The 22,550-nt window shown below is 33.0% G+C and overlaps 1 protein-coding gene across 2 annotated transcripts in view; it reads left to right on the top strand.

Annotated features, from left to right (window-relative positions):
* LOC136982473 (protein brambleberry-like) overlaps positions 1-22,550 on the top strand; it is a 55,268-nt gene that overhangs the window by 19,612 nt on the left and 13,106 nt on the right. For both annotated transcript variants that reach the window (XR_010881897.1, XM_067278962.1), the window contains exons 6-7: positions 9,066-9,272; positions 16,402-16,510. Coding sequence is in view for 1 of the 2 variants with exons in the window: in XM_067278962.1 (XP_067135063.1) it covers positions 9,066-9,272; positions 16,402-16,510 (316 nt within the window). In the remaining variant the exon portion in view is untranslated. The remainder of the gene's footprint in view (positions 1-9,065; positions 9,273-16,401; positions 16,511-22,550) is intronic.

Here is a 22,550-nt window from a genome sequence, read left to right as displayed (position 1 = left end):
CTTTCTAGAATTAGTGGACAGCAAGACATTTGAATGCAGCTAAAAAATGAAACTTGGACAGTTACTGTATTGACTGGTGTAATCATATATTTCTCAGATAATAATTAACATAATCATGAAAATTTAAAGAAGTAGCATTTACTTTGGAAGACTCTACACAGGGTTTAAAAGAATGTTCATACACTCTCTATAACTTTAAAACCATGAAAATTTTCGAGGGTTATTAAATAAATTATTTTCAAAAGAAGACCAAAGAACAATAAGTGTACATGTAAAAATTAAAACCTCTAAATTCATTATATGAGTTTTTTATTGTTATAATAATTAAACATATACTTAATGTAGTAAAAATATATATTCATAAGCAAAATTATATGTGCATAACACCAGGTTATTTCGTTTAAAATGAAATTTTCTGTAAATCAAAAATGTATTTATAAATGTCCATATTTAGTTCAAATTATTTTAACTAAGAAAAAGCAGGACATTGGGTAGGTTTCTAAAGGCAATTGTCATGCCACTTTTAAATGACTTAATGTTAATTTCTTTCCTTATGTAAATGAAAATTATTAATTTAAATAATTATTGTTGTAATCTGCTGCTATTTTAAGGAACTACAATACTGTTTTATTTAATTTACAAATTAAGTAAAATAAATACACCTAAGCATTGTGGCATTACTGTTTGCAACTATTTAAAGCATAAAGGTGCTAGCACGTACTTTCAGTAGCCCAAAGCTACCACCTTCAGGTAATTATCAAATACAAATATTTTTCAAACAATTGGCTTTCGAACAGACTTACGAAAATAAGTGGTGCGCATGGATGGAATACAGAAATTGAATTTAAAATAAAAGATGTTCTGAAGTGTGAAAAGAATTATGAAAGTTGTTATATCCCCAAATATATAAATAACCAATTGAGTGGACAGTATGAACATGCAATAAAAGAAATTTGAATTATAAATTAAATTGCTTGAATAAAGATATCCACAGTTGTGGAATTTCGAGGGTTTGTGTGTTGCAACATGTTATGGCGGCAATGTATAGGTTCTCCCATATAAATAATTCTTTATGATTGTTGCATAATTTGAGTAATTTGGTTTGGGCTCAGAGGGAATGATAATCTTGGTCAAGCACTCTTTTAGCTAGTTCGGTTGATGGTCTATAGTTTCTAATGTCCTCTTGATGCTCTAGGATGCGAGAGCTTAGCATTCTAGAACAGTTTTATATTGCCTATAACCCCACAACCATCACTAAGAAGACTACTGTGCAACAACAGAGATATTCTTAGTTTAAATGAAAAATCTGGTGTGTATCAAATTCCATTAAAACGTGCACTCTCAGGAGAGGAAACAAACTACATAGCGGCCATGGCTAGAATGCTAAGCTCTCGCATCCTAGAGCATCAAGAGGACATTAGAAATCAAACTAGCTAAAAGAGTGCTTGACCAAGATTATCATCCCCTCTGAGCCCAAACCAAATTACTCAAGTTGTGCAACAATCATGAAGAATTATTTATATGGGAGAACCTATACATTGCCGCCATAACATGTTGCAACACACAAACCCTCAAAATTCCACAACTGTGGATATCTTTATTCAAGCAATTTAATTTATAATTCAAATTTCTTTTATTGCATGTTCATACTGTCCACTCAATTGCTTATTTATATATTTGGGGATATAACAACTTTCATAATTCTTTTCACACTTCAGAACATCTTTTATTTTAAATTCAATTTCTGTATTCCATCCATGCGCACCACTTATTTTTGTAAGTCTGTTCGAAAGCCAATTGTTTGAAAAATATTTGTATTTGGTAATTACCTGAAGATGGTAGCTTTCGGCTACTGAAAGTACATGCGAGCGCCTTTATGCTCTAAATAGTTGCAAACAGTAATGTCACAACATTTAAGTGCATTTATTTTATTTAGTTAAACATAGGCATGAAGTATAATTCATCTTATTTAATGTACAAAATATATAGATGGAAAGAATTAGGTTAAGTGGCAAGTAATATGATAATAGAATGTTTACAAACACAACTTTAAATTATATGATCATTATAGGTTTAAGTATGCTGAGAGATAAAAAGCTTAAAAAACACTACTCTATTCAGTAGATTCCTCCATTCAGACCTTCATTTCTTTTCCTATAAAATGACAGTGCTGTATTTTCTAGCCAAGTAGAACAAAGAACAAAGGCTTCATTTTGCAACTTGGACAATGCAGATGATGGACATTCTGCACAACACCTGGTGTTCAGAAGAGGCTTATTTTCATATGAATAGTTTGGTAGATAAACAGAATGTCAGAGTTTGACTGAAGAATGTTCACAGGACTTTTGTGAAAGGGACATTTATGGCACATTCTGCACTGTCTGTCGACACAGATTGACAAATGGTGCAGAATGTGAATGTTTGCCTTGAAGAACTAGGATGACAAAACTGTGGCCACATTGAACATGTCTTTATTAATAACAGATTTCCATGATTTTGTGCTTCAAAGTGTATGTAGTTTGTAGAATTATGTGGAGTAATATTGAATTAAACCTATATGTAAATGGTTCAGCATCTTGTGTGTCACCCTGTAAATTAAATACTGTATTTTCTCAGAATGATTGGCATGCCACATAAAAATGGGGGAAACTAGCATGCAGTTAAACTGTGACTAAAATATAAAATTAATCAGATTTAACAAAACTACTTGTTAATTAAACGTTAAATAAAACATTCTTCTGAGCACATTGTAATATGACTGACTTAAAATCAGGAAGATAGTTTTTGTTTAAAAGACAATGAAACAATTAATGACATACTGGCATTAGTGATAGAAGTAGTTAGTCAGTGTTGGCTACACTGACCATCTACTCTGACCTTAAAAATAACACCTTTCTCAGAAACTTCACACAAAGCTCATGTTAATGGTTTAAGCTGAGATAATTTACAGTGAGTTTCTTAAATGTAATATGTTTATTTTTTTCATTTTTGAATCAAATAACAATAAAATACACATTAAAAAAACACTTTTGGAATTCCAGAAGTATTTTACATAGTTAGAAAGAAGACAAAATGAAGAAATTAAATGTATAATTGTAGTTTTTGTTGTGATGCTGATAGTTTCATAGTTTTAGAACAAAAACTTGTTTGTTTTTACGTGACATAACTCATTCATTTTTTTTTTTTAATGTGATCTCTGGAGAGGGATGTATAACTTCACTTAAACCAGCACTTCAACATTCTCCTGGAATAAACCAGCATGCCAACTTTTACCATACAGAAATATCTGATTTTGTGGTCTCCCTCAGAAAGACTTGCATGCTGGTAATTCCATGAAAATACAGTACAAAGAATTAATTTATTGACATAAATAAAGGGGTCATTCCATTCTAACTGTGCAAACCTTCAAGCTCAACCTTCTCAAATTTTGTCTAGCCTTACTAATAATTGCTTCAATGTCTACTTTTGCCACTAATTGGTCCTCTTTATTCTGTTTGGCCTTGATTAAATGTGCATGTCTGAGATCCAAACTCCTATAGTTCTACCATTTTTCTATTTTTCTTATAAATGTGCCTGCATTTTCTACATCTAGAGCATCTGTTTTCTCTCATTCTCACTCAGTCTCAGTGTCCTTTCTCCACTTTTCTGCCAATACTTTTGTATATATTTCTATTTGTTTTAGCATGATTGATATTCTTCTTGTGTGTTTAAATGTGTTTAATTTGTCAATTAAATTTCCTACTTTTCTTTCAATTCTGAAATGATTACTGCTAGTTGCCTCATAATGCTTTTCAGCAAATTTTGCCAATTACTTTACATTTGTCCTGTAACAATACCTACTGCCATTAATCCCCACCTAATTTTGATTTGAATCAGTTTGTTAACTCTATCAAAAAATACACTTACGTAAAACCAGATAACCGGAGTGGTTAGTATTCGGGTCGCAAACGTTCTAATATATTCCTTTTTGAGATTTCAAAAAGGAATATATTCGAATTTATTACTACTAAGCCTGAAGAAGAGCCTAGAAGAGGCTACGAAAACATTTGCGACCCGAATACTAACCACTCCGGTTATCTGGTTTTACGTAAGTGTATTTTTTGATGGAATCACCGGTGTGTAAGGAAGATTGTTAACTCTAGTTTTAATAAATTATCAAAGGTTGTAGATTTCTTACTGTTCATATATATATTTGAAAAGTTTGTAGTCTAGCTGCATATTGTGTCCATGTTTTCGTTATTCCTTCCTCTTCTTCCTCCTCCTTCTCTTCAAATTTCTTTAAGTATTCCATGAAAGTTAGCTTTAGTTCTGAAATCAAGTGAATGGTAGTTTTTTAATTTTTTGACCAATAGTCTGTTTAATTCTCCTTACTTTACTGATAATAGGATAAACAAGAGTAGTTCTTTTAGTTCCTTCAATTCCTGGAATGACTGAAATACCAACTTCTAAGATGGAATTTCTAACTGTTTTTCTAACTTCTTTGGTAAAGTCCATTTCATTACATAAGATAAAACTTTTTGAACTTTATCAACTTTTATCTGTTGGTTGTAACATCTTGTTCTACAGTATCACCTTTTCAATATCTAACTTTTTTTAAATTTGTGATGCTGTTTCAGTTGTAACTCTGTAAGGAACTGAGTCCGAACGTTATTTTTATTTTATTATTATTTTCCGTTTTATTATCTTTTGTTTGGGGTTTATGTTTATTTAGGACGAAGGTTCCCCACCACTCTCTTGTTAGTAATGAAAAATGAAGATAAAACAACTCACGGAGAAATAAGCGCCGTAGGAAAAATCTTGCGCACTTGCGCTGCCCGGCGGAAGTAACAGTCCGCAGAAAAAAAAAATGGAGGGGGAGTCCCCACAATCACTAGTAGAGAAATACTTGATAAACCGTCTTAAACATCCCAGAAAATTATGATAAATATTTTGTAAACGGTTTATAAGCTTTGTCGGAAACTTAAAGTTGCCAGAAAAGAAAGTTAAAGTTAGCAACTAAGTATGTAAATAAGGGGAGTAACCCAGCTCAAGTGTGACGTCACCTCACAGTATAAAACCCGTACGTTAATCGAAGGAGAGATGATTTCCAAACCGAGGTGAATTCCAAATCGAGGCGACATTGAGAGCAAGGTAGATTCGAAAGCAAAGTATTTTCTGATAGAAGTCCAGATTGATAATTGGACGATCCAAGGTGTTAAAGAGGAGTTCGATTGACGATTTGACGATATCGAAAGTATTGAAGAAATAGTTTCTTCGTATAGTGAGGTGACGGATAGACGTTTAATTAGTAAGAGATATTGTTCATAGTTTCTAAGTATTTGATTGTCGAATTTCAAGGGAAATTACTATTAAGTTAAGCTAAGTAGCTGAGTTTATTGTCGGGTTGACTTGTTGATTTTCGTTAATAAATTTGGTTTGGATTATTGACATTTGTACGTAGTACATTCTAGTTGCTAATTAAATATATTTGAACTTTTGATCTGACTTGATATTTATCGTTATTATTACTAATTTTTCGGTGCACGCTTAAAAGCCCAGGCCTGGCAAACTAATCTCGAATCCGCGTAAAGTACCCGTTAGGTTAACGGAAGTTTTACCGACCGTAATTATACTATAGTCGGTTTCCTAAGATACTAAAATTAAGTACTTTACAACTCTTCATTTCTATTCAGTCTAATTCTGTTTGAAGCTAATACATTTCAAAACTTTTCCAGGATTCAATTCATCATTATTTTTCAATTTGAGACTTTCTTCTTTCTGTCTTCAACACAATTTTATTCTGTATTCTTTTGATATTTCTTATATTTTCTGATTTTTGGTTTAAAACACTATAACTCCATTACTTTTCCATCTCTGATCTCTTGTATTGTGTACCAGTTTTGGAAAAAACAAATAAATTTACCTGCTAGGTTTATTTTAGTTATAATGATACTATGTAGCCAGTTCCTTTTTCCATATCTGTCAGTTCAGTACTATGGTTCGGATCCTGATATGCTGTACATCTTGGGTCAGATTTTAAGCCTTTAATCCTGTCAATCTTGTGTCAGTGAAGTTGAACTAAGCAGAGTTTTTTTCTCTGCTAAGTGTCTCTGTTGAGTTTAATTGGTAATGAACAGGGGTATATTTGTGATATTTTACTTAAGTTTGTCAAGGTTTATGAAGCAACAAGATCTACAAATACAGGTTTTTTAAAATATATTTATTGATTACAGTAAAACCTGTCTATGGTAACTACACACGGTTCCTTCAAAAAGTGGTCTTTTAGAAAGGTGGTCATCCAATACATGTGGTGCTGTAATACTGCATTTCCGTATGTATTTTGGGCACTTTTTAGCCATTTCCACTAAGCAAAACTCAGAGTGGGCAAAAATAAGCAAATTTTTTCAATGATAGAGCTATATTGGTATTGTATTTTATTTCTATCGGATAACTTGACTAACAGGAATTGTCATGATTTTATAAGAGAGATTTAATACTAATATTTTAAAGATTAATACAATACTCGCATTTTCTTGATTATAAGGCACACTCTTTTTCTGACTTAATTCAACCTGGTTCTTTTCATTTGCTCTTCAGTTATATGTATTACGTCATCGATATACAAGCACGCCGTATCTCTCCATCACTTTGGTTTTGGTTTTTGTTAGTTTAATCTTATTTAACTTCAAAAATACTGTATTTTTTTAATATTTAATATTTTCTTAAGTACAACAAGAAAAATTATTAATTAATAATAAAACAATTTTATTACTTTTTGTCATAATATGATTTCATTACATTCCGTGAATTGGATTTTCAATTGGATCAATTGGATTTTCAATTACGGACGGAATTGAAAAAGGAAGGTTACCTGTAAAACTGATTTTTGCATTAATGTGTTTATTGTTTTTGAATATTTTGCATGCAAAAATTACTTGGATATTATTGGATTTTTCTAAAAATAAAGTGGAAATAAGGTAGGTTGATACAGAAACTATTTATCGCACATGTACTGTATATGAGCTTCAAATAAATAAATAAAATAAATTTTATCAAAGGATGAGATCAGCTGATTAATTGTATTGTGTACAATATTTTATACCCCTAAAAATAATACTGTAGGCTATGGTAAAATAAATTTCATTTTCCCACAGTTCCCTAATTGCCGTTCTAATAAACCATTTTCACTTTCTCTGATAACTTTAACATGATTTTCTAATGACAGCATTTTGCATTTATTTCGTTTTTTGGACAATTTTGAACAAATCGAAATGAATTTCCTTTATTGCTTGACTAATTCATTAATACTTGCTCCTAATTTCAAGGGTGGGAGATTGGGTTCCAACAAGAGTTTAGACTGATTCATTATATTAGGAGAGGGAAATAATGTTCAGATGGGTTTGAACAATAGTTTAGACTGGATATATTTGCGGAAGTGGTCACTTATTACCAATGTTCCCTCTAATTTTTTTTCTAGATGAGTGGAACGTACTTCTCTGAGCAAAAAATTTTTTTGAGCATATATATATAAAATCTTATTTTTTCCTATAAAAATTAAAATAATTAATTATAAAGTAGAGATTAAAATTTATTTTAAAACATATTTCCATACAAAATATTATCTTTGTCAATGATGTAATGTATTTAATTGAAATATATGTAGCAATAATCATCTTGCAGACAGAGTGAGAAATAAGTAAACAACAATTCAAATCAGTGTGCATGCTTGCCTGAGTGGCACATAAATTCTTGTGTGTGGCAACAATTTGAGCAGTGTGCAGTCGCACAACCATGCAGCTTAGAGGAAACATTGCTTATTACAGTTGTATGTTGTTTCAGACCAAAAGTCAATGCGTGCAGTCGCATTACACAGGTGGTTGTTTAATACAGGTAACTTATACGAAGACTCTATGTATAAACTATTCCATGCCAGAAATTTTCGCTTGTTTTGACAGGTGCCTGTCTAATGCAGGTGGTGGCCTAAGCAGTTTTTACTGTATATACAAGTCTTGTCTGAGAGCCTGCCTTAAGTCTGCTGTCTTTTGTGCTTGTTCCAAGTGTTCCCCCTTTTTTTCTTTCTCTTTCTCTTTGTTTTTTAATCTGTATTGCTGGTATTTTTTGGTTTGAATGAAGATATAATATTGTCAGATGGCTTTTGCCAGGATATGCTGCAACTAGTAATTGCCAGGACTGTTGAAAACAACTAAAATTTTATTTCTTCTTGAATATAATGTAATTCCTTTCACTTGGAAGCAAATTTTCATTGGGCATTATATGATAATGAATATGATAACAATTAATTGTGGTAATGTGATTGGACTAAACTAATATATGTATATAGTAAGAGAACCCTGACAATATTGATAAATAAAGTAATTACTATACATACAATTCCCAACAATATACAAGCTAAATACCAATATACATATGATTCCTGACAATATACATACTATAATAATAATATACCAGTTTAATTTCAATGTACACAATTGAGTCTTTGTACACAATCCAATCAATTGAGTTTTTTTGGATTGTATACAAAGACTCAATTGTGACAACTCCACAGCTAGAGTCACTCTCTCTTTTCTTCCTTGAGCATGATGACCCTCTTTGTCCGACAATCTCCTTTCTTGGTCTGATGGTTACCCCGGACAAAACAAAGTGCATTGAGGAAAAGGAAAAAGATGTTCCCCTCAGTTCATCTGGTTTTATCCTTCTTTTCTTTCTTCCTACATGTCACACACAACCTTTCTCCAATCACGAAGATGTCCAGTTTACATTCATTGGGCACATACCTGGAAAACTGAGACTGTTATCACCTCTGATAATAATGTCCAAATGAGGCATAACAATGGTTTAGCGTGGAGAAATAAAATATAAAAAAAAAAAATGAACATGGGATGGGAGTACCACAATAACTTCTATTACAACTTTGTATAGAACTTACAGATAACTGCTCAAGACAGTTAAAAACACCATTTTAAAACAAAATTCTGTTCTAGTTTTAATTAAATATTATTGTCTTATGCTTCTCATAATATTTTTATGAAATATTCATATTAATGAGACTAAATGTTTTTTTTTAGGTGAACAACTTACTTTACTGAATACCTGTATACTCCATCTAGCATATTTCTTATTGGCTGCTATTTCTGCTGTATTTATCCATGCTCCTTATTTATCAAGAATACTTCTACTGGTTTTAGTACCTTTAAATGCAGTTTTAGAAATTAAAAATGGAAGATTTTTAAATTTTTTTTCCCTTACTGCAATTATTGTATTTACAACTTTTGGTAAGTGTTCTAGATTTTTTTTTAAGTTTAGAATTTAGAATGATAAAATAAAAGTAAATGTTTTAAAATTAAAACATTTTGATGATGATGATATTAATAATAATAATAATAACTCTCCTGTGGTCACCACCTGGTCGTGGTGGGAGAGCCCAGTAATTTTACTGATCCATAGGGCAATGCAGGCTGGAGCACAAGCTCCTGGTAGGGACACCCATGCCAGTAAGGTCTATGGGGAGAAATGAAGCTAAGAGTGACCACACCCACATTCTGTGGAGATATTTATTATGGTGATAACTAGATCAAAGTGTGATACCGGCTTGGACGTCGCCCGGGTTAACGAGGTTCGCGTTCATGGGTTAGGCAGAGGCTCACGTTCGAAAAATAGGCCACAGTCTCCCCTGGTTACCGGTGGCGAAAGCAGCACCATCCCAAGCATGGCTACTGCAATGCCCTCAACAGATGTGAGGAACCAACCCAGCCTTGGTGTTTCTGTGGCAATGCATCCACAGACCACAAAGGCTGGAAAACCACGCCAACGGATGAAATGGACAGTAGAAATGAACAAGTTTATCATCCGTACTTATTACACGATCACAAAACTCGAAACAAACATGACAGCATACAGACAACAACTACACCATAGATTCACACAACAGTATCCTCACCTCACTGTCACCGAACAAAGGGTTGTTGATCAAAAAAGAACAATTATACACAACAACCTTATTCCACAAACAACACTTGAACTTATCAAACAACAGGTTGCTGATCAAATACATCAACAGACAGAAACATCTAACATTAATGAAGATCATGTAACCTGTCAGGATAATCTAGCAACAAGCATTGATAATAACACACATACAACAATTACCACTAATGATACTACAGACACTTCTTCATCCATCACTGATAACATAGACATGGATTTAGTTAATACGCTCTCACTTATATTTCAGGAAACACTCACTAAATATACAGGCACAGATCCCACACAACGACCACGAATACCAAAAATCAACACGTCAAAGGAAGTAGGAAAAACACTAAATTATGTAAACACTCACTTAATACCACACTACATTCATTCAATTTCTACACTCGCAGACATTCATACATTAGTTTATGCTGGGGCAGTCACAGTAGTGACACACCATGGACTGAAAGTACAGTCACAGACAAATACACAGAAAACACAATACTATCACAAGCCTGCCTGGCAGAGAAGAATAGAAATACAAATAAATGACATTAGACAGCAATTAGGCAGGCTGACACAATACACTAAAAGCAACATAACACCCAAATTAAGGAAACAGCTCAAAAACATTTTCAAGAAAATAAAAACACACACAAAACACGAACATCACAACACACGCATTACAGAATACATTGATACACTAAAACAAAAACTTGCTGCCAAAGCACGTAGACTCAAACGATACAAAACATGTACACTACGAAAACAACAAAATAAATTATTTACAAACAATGAAAAACTCTTTTACAGACAAATTAATAACAAAGCAAACACTGATACACAGCACAGTGGCACACCAACAGAAGAAGAACTCACAACATATTGGTCTTCTCTTTGGTCCAGTGCTGTCACGCACAATGCTGATGCAGGCTGGATCGAGGAGGAGAACAGAAACTTGCACAACATACCAACTATGCCCTGTGCTGAAATAAACATACATGATTTCCAATACACTGTTAACAGAGCACACAACTGGAAGACACCTGGTGTAGACAACATTCACAATTTCTGGTACAAAAAGTTTACATCACTGCACCAAGAACTAGCTAAACACCTAACAACATCATCATCAATCCACAAGACATGCCAAATTTTCTTACTCAGGGCATCACCTACATGAAACCCAAAAACAACAATACCACAGACCCCACACAATACAGACCAATTACCTGTCTTCCAACACTCTACAAATTATTGACATCCTGTATCGCAAACAAAATATACAAACATATTGAAGAACACGACATTCTAACGGAACAACAAAAAGGTTGCCGTCGAAATCACGGGGGATGCAAAGAATAGTTACTCATAGAGTCAGTCATTCTACGGCAAGCACACAAACAACACAGAAACATACACATGGCTTATATAGACTACAGAAAAGCATTCGACAGTGTTCCACACAGTTGGCTGCTACATATTCTACACATGTACAAAATACATCCATCACTCATTGCATTCTTTCAAAACACTATGCAGCACTGGAGAACAACACTACATCTCAGGGTTAGTAACACTTCCATACAAACAAACCAAATTTTTATTAGGTGAGGAATTTTTCAAGGAGATTCCTTGAGTCCTCTCTGGTTCTGCCTAGCCCTGAATCCATTATCCAACATGTTAAACAACACGCAATATGGTTACAATATCAGACATGAAAAAACAACACAGTATACACTGTCACATCTCATGTACATGGATGACATAAAACTTTATGCATCCACACAAAAACAACTTCATCAACTCCTACAAATCACACATTCATACACCAAGGACATACAAATGGAATTTGGCCTAGATAAATGCAAAACACTTCACATAGAAAAAGGAATCCTGAAGAAAGAAGATTTTGCACTTGGAAATGGAGACATTATTGAATCCATGGAAGAGGGCGAGTTCTACAAGTATTTAGGATTCCAACAGGCCAAACTAACAGAACATGCACAAATAAAGGAAAGATTAATTAAAGAATACCAAAGTAGGTTAAATGCTATTCTCAGAACACAGTTAAATGCAAAACACACAGTTAAAGCAATAAACACATATGTCATCCCAGTACTCACATATTCTTTTGGAGTTATACATTGGACTCACACAGATCTTGAGCAACTCCAAAGGAAAACAAGAACAACACTTACTAAGCATAAACATCATCATCCTAAATCCGCCACAGAAAGATTAACCCTTCCACGTAAAGATGGCGGACGTGGCTTGATTGACATAGTTAACCTTCACTACAAACAAATACAGTCACTGCGAGTTTTTCTACAAAAAACAAGAAACATCACAATTACATAAAGCAGTAACTCTAGCAGACTCAAATAACACACCATTAAACTTACACTCACATCATATGGACACAACGCAACATATAAAAAGCATAGACACCATTAAGCAATCGTGGGCTCGAAAGGCACTCCATGGCAGGCATCCTTATGATCTGGCCCAGGATTTTGTTGACAAAACTGCGTCAAACAGCTGGTTAGCTCGGGGATGCCTCTTTGGGGAGACGGAAGGATTCATGATTGCCATACAGGATCAGGTCATAAATACTAAAAACTACAGAAAACACATACTCAAAGATGCAACACTCACGAATGACACATGCAGAAAATGTCACATCATGCCAGAAACTATACAACACATCACTTCTGGTTGCAAGCTCTTGGCACAGACAGATTATTTACACAGACATAATCAAGTAGCAAATATAATACACCAAGAGCTTGCAAAGAAACACAAATTAGTAGACATCCACAAACCATACTACAAATACATTCCACAGACAGTATTGGAAAACAACATGCACAAAATGTACTACGACAGAGCCATAATCACAGATAAAACAATTTACCACAACAGACCAGACATCACACTCATTGACAAACACAATAAAATCACATACATTATAGACATATCCATTCCAAACACTCACAATATACAAAACGCATGCACTGAAAATATTAGCAAGTACACAGAACTTGCCCAGGAAATAAGGCATCTGTGGAGGATGGATAGGGTGCTTATTGTACAGTACCTGTTGTTCTCTTCTCTACAGGTATCATACCACACACACTACACAAAAGCTTGGGCACATTACAATTGAATAGAAACACATACATCACACTACAGAAGGCCACTATATTGAATACATGTCATATTGTGAGAAAATTCCTGAATACAGACACACTACACTGATACACTTCTTTAATTTCTGTTTTGGTTACTATGCCTTGACTTTGGTCCGGCATAGTACACAGCCACCGGTGTTAACCGAGTACATTTCACTTAACCCAAAATAATAATAATAATAAAGTGTTTATTTATATCTTTATATTTCAAATGCTTTAAATACTTAAAATATTATTTAATACAATTTTATAATAATGTTAATTTTTATTTGTTATATCATCTAATATAATAAATAGAATGAAAGAGTAGGTGTTTGGAGCTCTCTATAGAAAGAAGTAGCCTATTTGACAAATCTCAACCAAATTTGGTATATATACTGTCCTGCATATGTGGCTTTGATTTTTGGAAAAACATTTTAATTCAAAATTCAGCCACTAGTGCAAAATTTGGAGCTGTTGTCTTCTTAAAGGGCATATTATGTAGGGCTCTTAATGAATTTTAGATATTAAATATGTTCAATAAAGATTGCAGATAAATTGTCTGCAATTTTTATACAAGATAGTTTACCATCACATATTGTATTAAATATGCAAGCCATTACTGCAAAATTTTTCACATGAATGATTTTGATAATTTTAATGTCACATCTACCACCATCACCAGATCTGAACTCCTCATGACTTTTGGCTATGTAACTACTTAAAAAGCCTTATTTATTAAGGTAATGTTCCTAACTTAGTTATCTAAAAGACAGAATTTCACAACTTGTGTGGCAACTCCACACAGATCAGTTCCATTTCATCATTGTGTTATGCAGTTTTTACAGCATAGGGATGAAGGATACATAGGGACATATCTTTGATTTAATTGTCAATTGCACATTACATATCTGTAATCACATCTGTAAGTAAAATAAAATTATTGCATTTTGTTTCTTAGCTTCTGAAATTTTTTTAGAAAATGTATATAATATGCACATTGAGACAACAGCATCAAATTTTGCTCTAGTAGCTAACTTTTGAAGTAAAATTTTTTCTGAAAATCAAAATCACATACTTGGGACAGCATGTTACCAAATTTTGTTGAATTTTGCCCAATAGTTATTTCTCTCATATCACCTGCTTTTTAATTATGATCACCTCTCTATAATTGCAATTTGTGATTCAACAGTTAAATGGCTTCATAAAGTTTCATTCTCATACAGTGCAAAACATTTTATACTTTTTATTCTAGTAGATTTTTGTTTTGAAGCTTTTCTGTTTCACTGATTAATTATTTTTATTTTATTCCAAAATTTTTGAATTGTAAATGACTAATTCTCAAATGATTTTATAAAGTTAATTAAAATTAATTTCATCAAAACAAATCATTTCAAGTTTATCTAAGAAGTTACTTTTGATTATTAACATTGAGTGCTTTCAAGAGATTAATTTCAAATCACGAGAATACTCAAAATTATTATAATATATACTAAATATTCAGAAAAACAGTTAAAACTAATTTTACACACTAACAATAATACCTTAACTCACTATTCTAGCACTGTTTTACTCTTCTGACAAATGTTTTCAGCTCACTTTATAAGCCTGCCTCACATGCATCTTTAATTTAAAGTTTAATGTTTCAAATCTGAATGTTAACTGTTCTTTGCATGTTGTTTATATAAATTTTGAATTTAAATGGAATGTCCACAATATCAACTAACACATAATTCTCTCAGTTAGACACAATCATGTAAAAGACTGAATATTTCACTGTTTAAATTTATTATATACATTATATATATACAGGTTGACATTCAAAAATTCAGCAATCGATAATCCAGTTTCTTCAGATTTCCAGAATGAATTTCGGAATGCATTTTCAAATTTACCACATTGCATGCCACTGTTTTTTGGATGTGCCTAACTAAAATTCTGTGTAAATGTTTTATTTAGTTGATGAACATTAAAATTTCATTTGCTTTTCATTTAGTGTTTAATTTTCTTTAAAGGATTATGCACGTAGTCATTTTCTGTGTATATATACACACACACACACCATAGTTGAAAAGGTTTGAGTCCATATTCATTCATTATATATACAGGTTCAGGTTCACATTCAAAAGTCTGGCAACCTCTGGACTGAGGAGTGCCAGATTTTTTATGGTTATATATGCTATATATATTTAACAGAAAATGACTATCTGTATAATCCTTTAAAGAAAATTAATATAATATTATATATATATATATATATATGTAATGAATTTACAAACATCATATATGTTGCCAAAGTATTTAGAATTGCCTGGATAACTATAATAATGTTTTAATTGGATAATACTAAATGGTACAATGAATATTTGTATATCCAGTTAAAACATAGGAAATCTTTGTTGGATGAATATAACATGATATAAATAGTTTTTCATTATATTATATAGCCAAACTTAAGCTTAGTTTGCTTAAGCCAGTTAGATTATATTTCAGACCAAATTTTCAGACTATTGACCTGGAATGGGTGTTTAAATTCTGTTCTGATTAAACTCCAATTTTAAAAAATTTGTATAGCTATAAATTCCTACTGTTGTCCATCTATCTTTCCTTAATCTTGAGAACAGTGTTACATAAATGAAATTACAGACCAGATATGGAAGGCCCAATTAACTATATACGAACTTTTGATTCTAACCAGAAGTCGCATTATTTTAATTCAAAAATTTTTCCCTGAAAGGAGTTTGATAGATGATCGACACGACTCCATTGCTAATGAAAAAGTATGATGAAAAGGGGCAGTTCTAATTTAGGGTGGAGAATACATATATTAATTTATTTAATTTAAAATATATACTTTCCACTTTAAATTAGAACTGTAGTGTCTTGTCCCTGTACACCATACTTTTTCATTAGCAATGGAGTCATGCTGGTCATCTATCTAATTAAAGAAAATTGCAGCCAGGCATTGTGACACTGTCACAATAAATAATTGCTTGTTCAATCTTTTCTTCCAGAATTTTCAAAATTATTTAACTAAATTCAAAATTAATTTTCAGTTTTTGAGATTTAATTAGAAAAAAATAAATGCAATAATATTAGTTGTCATTCTAAATATAAGAATCTTAGCAAGAATAAAGGATTCAAGTTATAGAAACAAGTAATTGAGAGTTCTGAATACATCAAATGTAAACTTAAAATATTTAGTAAATTATAAAATTAAATTGAATTTTACATAAATTATATTTCTATTTTTAACTAGCACAATGGATATTTTCAATTATTTATGAACTTTCAAAGAAGAAGAGAACAGTTCCTTCTCTTACTATGGATTCTGAAACCTTTCCAACTTCAACTACTGAAGACCATGAGTAAGTGAATTGTTAATTGGTGGTTTTTAAAATTGTTTTTCTTATATAATATTTTATATAATTTTATTCTTATTTTTATGATAAATATATTATATTATTACTTCAGCATGATCAGAGTAGTATAGAAATCTTAACAGTTTATATTTACAGTTTTTTAGTAAATTGACTAAAATACAAGAATGTTTTATTAATTTACAAAGATCAGAGAGAATTTCATAATCAAACAATATAAATTTAAAAAACAAGAATTTAATTTTTAAAATTATTTCAAACATTAATATTACAAAAATAATTATAAATAATTCAGTGGATATTAACTTTTACCAAATAAATATAAGTAATAATGTAATGTTAGTTGCTGATTTTAATAATTTTTGAGTAAAAAATGAGTGCATATATTTGATTAATGCTATTTATACATTTCTCAACAATAAAAGTTACAACTTTGTGAAAGAAAAGATAGAGTTTGAAACTCACAGGTACCTAAGATATGCAAATTATCAAAAAATAAACACAAGATGTTAAGCAGGATCATTTATTTAATGAATGTGCATACCAAACACAGCAATATACTTTCTTATATACTATGACATACTGTAAACAAAGTTGCCTAGAGTATACATTGTAATACAAGCATGCAAAAAATTCAGGTCAGATATAGGGAACTTCCAGTAATGTTATCAAGTATGTACTCCATTTATAAGTTCTGATGAGGTTGTGGGCAATAATAATATGTTTGTCATGCAGGCTATTTGTTGAAAGAAGAGTCACATGTTGATGAGCATTGTCTTGTTGGAAGAGTGTCAGAAACACCTTCCATGAATAGTTGTAATGAAGGGTATCAAATCAAATTGACAAAAATATCATACTGTCAAATGCCTTGGAATGTACACAAGGTGTGTTTGTCTACCATATAAATCCTACATCTTTATCTGAATGTTGGGCTTCTGTGGCATTACCTGTTGTTGCATACTGCTATATTCCTGATGTACCAATTCATTCTGAATTTGTCTTTGTGTACCACTCCTTTATAGGCATTTCACTGGATGCTCTTGAATCTACTGCAAAATGCAATATTGCTTAGTGCTGACATTAAGGCTTAAATAATGGCAATGGACTGCAATGACAATCCAGGTTCTATTAATTGGATATGCCAATGCAACAGAAGGACAATCTGTCAAAGTAGTGTCTCCTGGGGGAAATTGTCTGTATTTAGGTGTTAGACATGCAAAGGAAGCCTGAAAAATGCCACATAATCAGGCATAAACTTGCAACCAACTACTAATATTTAGTTCTTTTACATCTATTTAATCACACTGGTGGGCTTGACATTTTGATTTCTTTCAATTTGATAATCATATCCTGCTAGGTGATGGTTAAATGATGGAATATTTCGTGTTGTTTTTGGCACATTGTAGACATTTGAAGAATCATTCTGCAGTTGTTTACATCTCATAAGGCAATGGTTTATTGTCCAGTATGATTGCTTTTGTTCTCTTTCATAAGCTATCCATGTTATCAATCATTACAGAGTATTAATCATTTGCATATCTTGGGTTTCTATTTTTTGGTTACTTTTGTTTCTGGATTCAAGAATGAAGAATATATAATTACATAATTGTTACATCATTTACATAATTTCTGATACTGCCCATTGCAATACAAAGTAAAAATTTTGATTTAGAAATATATGATATAGTACAAATTAGAATAATTATAAGTAGTTGAATTTCTGTAATATGATAATTTAATTTAGCACATATTTTATCAAGCTAAATGAATTGCAAAAATAAAATTCTTTTCTAGTTTTCTGCTAATTATAGCAGGTCCGGTGAGCACCACCTCTTTTTCCATGCTAGTCTATCCGTGCTTTATCCGTGCTTTTGTTATTAGCTCCTCATAACTACCATCTTTTAAGACATCCACCATTTAAATTCTTCTTCTCCCTTGTTTCTTTTTGCCTGCAATCATTCCATCCTTAACATCATTCCTTAAGCCTTTGTCTTGAATCATGTGTCCCATTCAATTAGCTTTTTGCCTCTTTATTGTCTCTAATATGTTCCTTTTCTCTCTCACTCTTCTTACGACTTCCTCATTTCTCACCTTATTGCTCCATCTGACTTTCTCTATTCTTCACAGCCACATCTATAGGGCCTCTATTCTTTTAATGTTGCATTGTCTCAAGGTCCATGTGGTCTAGTCTTGTATTACAGAGTCACTTTAACTAAACATCATTTTCATAACTAGCTATTTGCATTTGTTTGTTATGTTGGTGTATAAGTACTTTACTATGGATCCTGTATAGATTATCACAACTTAAAAAGTCTGAACTGTAGCAATATTTGAAATCAGAACCATCCTGATTTTTTTGCATATAAATTACGCTGTGTGTAAACTACAAAAATTGCTTGAATGCATAGTCTGCACATGCCTTCATATTTACTTGTTATATGTTTTAAAGTCAATGTGGACTTTAGTAAAGTAGTTCAAGTTAGGAATCTGTTCTCATTGTATTAAAAAATTCTGATTCTAAAATTGATTGAGTACATTCTGGAACAAAAAGTTATGATTTTACATATCAAGAAGTTGATATATCTATGAAAGTAGTGACCAAATCTAGCTTAAAACTGTATTCCATGTGGTGAGATCAAGTTCTGTGCATTTTTATTACACATTTAAAAATTTATAAGGTTTAGTTAAAAGCTATTGTAGCTATAACATGAGATGAAGTTTTTCAATTGTTCAAAATATAATATTTTTATGTAAAATTGGTTGCCAAATCTGAAAATAATGAAAGTACAGCATTAAATACTACATTCAAATAAGTTCATCTATAAAATTAATTTTGATGTCTTATTCTTTAACATTCATCCAATCCATTTGAATTTGAAAATTTGAATGGATTGGTTGAATGAATTTTGTATCGCAAGAGTAATTTCAGAACGTTCGAGTTTGAAACCGTTTTATTTAACGTAAGTAGCAAATTATTTAGAGATGAGAAAGACCTGGCAACCTACTCCAGTATTTTGTCAAAATACTCTATGGATCAATTTACAAATACAGTTTCAAATGTGGTACCAACTTGTGCCACCCTTGGGCCGGAAGGTACTAATTGAGTAACTGGAAAAGAGCAACGAGTTGTTATTAGTAGCAGGAGTATTGATAATGCGACCAGGCTAATGGACACCTGACTGCTGATGTAGCTCATAGTGAGAAGAGAACTCTGCACTGTACTAAAGTATTTAAAATTGGAACTTTGAACGTGAACAGGTTACACGTAGGAAAGTTGAACATCATCAAAAATGAAATGAATTGGTGAAGATAGATCTTCTAGACATCAGTGAACTTCACTGGACTGGAAGTGGATTCTTTAATTTCAATGATTGTGTCATCTACTACTCTGGAAATGATACCATCCAGCAAAGAGGAGTAGGTTTCATTCTGCACAAGATTAGTCACACCATAGAAAGCTTTCAAACAATTGATGACAGAATCATAGCAATTCGTATCAAAGGGAAACTTCGCAATTTTATGATCCTGCAGGTTTATGCACCCACTGCTGATTCAGAAGAACTCCAAGAAACACTGTGTCAGACACCAACAAAAGATGTTGTCTATGTCATCGGTGATTTCAATGCGAGATAGGTGAAATGGAAGAATCATGCATTATAGGAAAATTTGGTCTTGGAGAATGAAATGAGTCAGGTGAATGACTGATTCAGTTCTGCCAAGAACAGCAGATGACTGCGATGAATACATGATTTGAACAGCCAAGGCGGGGATTGTATACATAGACTTCTCTCAATGGAAATTATTGTAACCAGATTACTACTGATTACTATTGACTACTTCCTGTGCCAGCAAAAGTGGAAGAGTTCTATTTTGTCTGTGAAAACATATCCTGGCGCTGATTGTGGAATGGATCATGAACTGCTCATTGCCAAAGTGAAACTAAGGTTTTGTAATGTCAATCAACCATCAGTGATGCCAAAATTTGTTGTTGAAATGATCCCTGTTGCCTATGATATCGGAATAAAGAACATATTTGACTCGCTCAATTCCGCAGAAAAAGAACCAGAAGAACTATGGAAAGATATAAAAGTACATATCAATGATGTAGTGCATCAACTCATTCCATAGAAGAAGATGGCAAAATTGGCGAAATGGATGTCAGAAACTACGATAGAAGTAGCAGAACAACGAAGAAAAGCAAAAATCATTGGTAACCGAGAGGAAATGCAAAGATTAAATGCAAAGTTCCAAAAAGAAGCCAGGAAAGATAAAGGAAAATTCTGGGAAGAACAGTGCAAGAAAATGGAAGCAGCAGCTTAGAAAGGCCTCATTAGACAATGCTTTGCTTATATGAAGAAAGCCTGAACACCATTTATAGCATGTAAGGCAGCTGTCAATGGCCAAGATGGTCATGAATTATATGATCAACATGCAGTCAAAGAAAGATGGAAGGAATACACAGAACAACTTTACGCCAGTGATACCGGAAGTTGATACCCAAGGTATTGAAGAGGAAGAACTGACAGAGCTGGAGCCAGACATGTTAGATGAAGAGGTAGCATGGGCACTCAAACAGCTGGCTAGCCACAAGGCCCCAGGAATTGATGGAACACCAGCAGAGTTACTGAAACCTTTACCATTAAAAGTTTTGACAGCACTGTGCTGTAGTGTGTGAAAGAATGGTCAATGGCCAAAGGATTTGAAAAGATCTATTTTATCCCCATACCAAAAAAGGGCGATACCAAAGATTGCTCCAACTATCACATTATTGCTCTGATTTCACACGCTAGTAAGATTCTACTGAAGATCATTCAACAGCGCATGTACTCAACCATAGACAGAGCGATGCCAGATGTACAGACAGGTTTCCAAAAAGGAAGAGGAACACGTGATCATATCACTAATCTTCATTGGATGATGGAAACAGTGAGGGAATATCAAAAAGATCTATACATGTCCTTCATTGATTATTCAAAGTCTTTTGATTGTATTGATCATGACAAATTGTGGAAGTGCCTCAAGGAAAGTGCATCTCACCCAGCTGATATGATCATTATATACTGGACAAGAAGCCACTGTAAGAATCCAAGCCTCTGTAAGCCTCCAAGTTGTGGAAGTACCTCAAGGAAATGGGAATCTCACTGCATCTCATCCAGCTCATATAATCATTATATATTGGACAAGAAGCCACTGTAAGAATGCCATATGGTGATACAGACTGGTTCAAGATCAGAAGAGGTACCCACCAGGGCTGTATCCTTTCACCATCACTATTCAATCTGTATGCAGAGGTGGTGATGAGGAAAGCAGATTTGAATGAGTCTAACATTGGAGTGAAAATTGTATGCAGGAACATCAACAATCCCCGATATGCGGATGATACCATGCTGCTCATGGAAAGTCAGGAAGATCTTGAGCAGCTGCTTCTGAGAGACAAGCACAAAAATGCAAAGGTAGGGCTGCTTCTTAACTTCAAGACCAAAATAATGACCACTGCACAGAATATGGAAGTCAAAATAGTGATCAATGGTGAAGAAATTGTGGTAGAGGATGATTTCATATTCCTCGGGTCTAAAATCAACCATAATGGCGATTGCAGTCCTGAAATCAGAAGATGCATAGCCCTTGGACGAACCTCGATGATCAGCATGAACAGCTTTTGGAAGAGCAAAGATATCTGCCTCCAAATTAAATGCAGAGTAGTTAGAGTGATTATTTTTCCTATTGTCATATATGGATACGAAACTTGGAATCTAAAGAAATCGGACAGAAGGAAGATGCTTTCAAACTGTGGCGTTGGAGACAGCTTTTGCGCATTCCATGGACAGCACAGATTACCAACAAAACTGTCTTAGACAGAGTCCAACCGAAAATTTCACTGGAAGCCCAGATAACCAATTGTTCTTTTGGTCATATAATGAGAACCAGCTCCCTTGAGAAGGCGATCATGCTGGGGATGGTTAGTGGGAAAAGAACACAAGGCCGACCAAGGACTCGGTGGCTCAACACAATTAAAAGTGACACTGAC

Source organism: Centruroides vittatus, unplaced genomic scaffold (assembly GCF_030686945.1).
Source record: "Centruroides vittatus isolate TY-2023 unplaced genomic scaffold, ASM3068694v2 contig_846, whole genome shotgun sequence".
Lineage (NCBI taxonomy): Eukaryota > Metazoa > Arthropoda > Arachnida > Scorpiones > Buthidae > Centruroides > Centruroides vittatus.
Note: the sequence above shows the minus strand (reverse complement) of the source record. Positions and strands in the feature narration are given on the sequence as shown.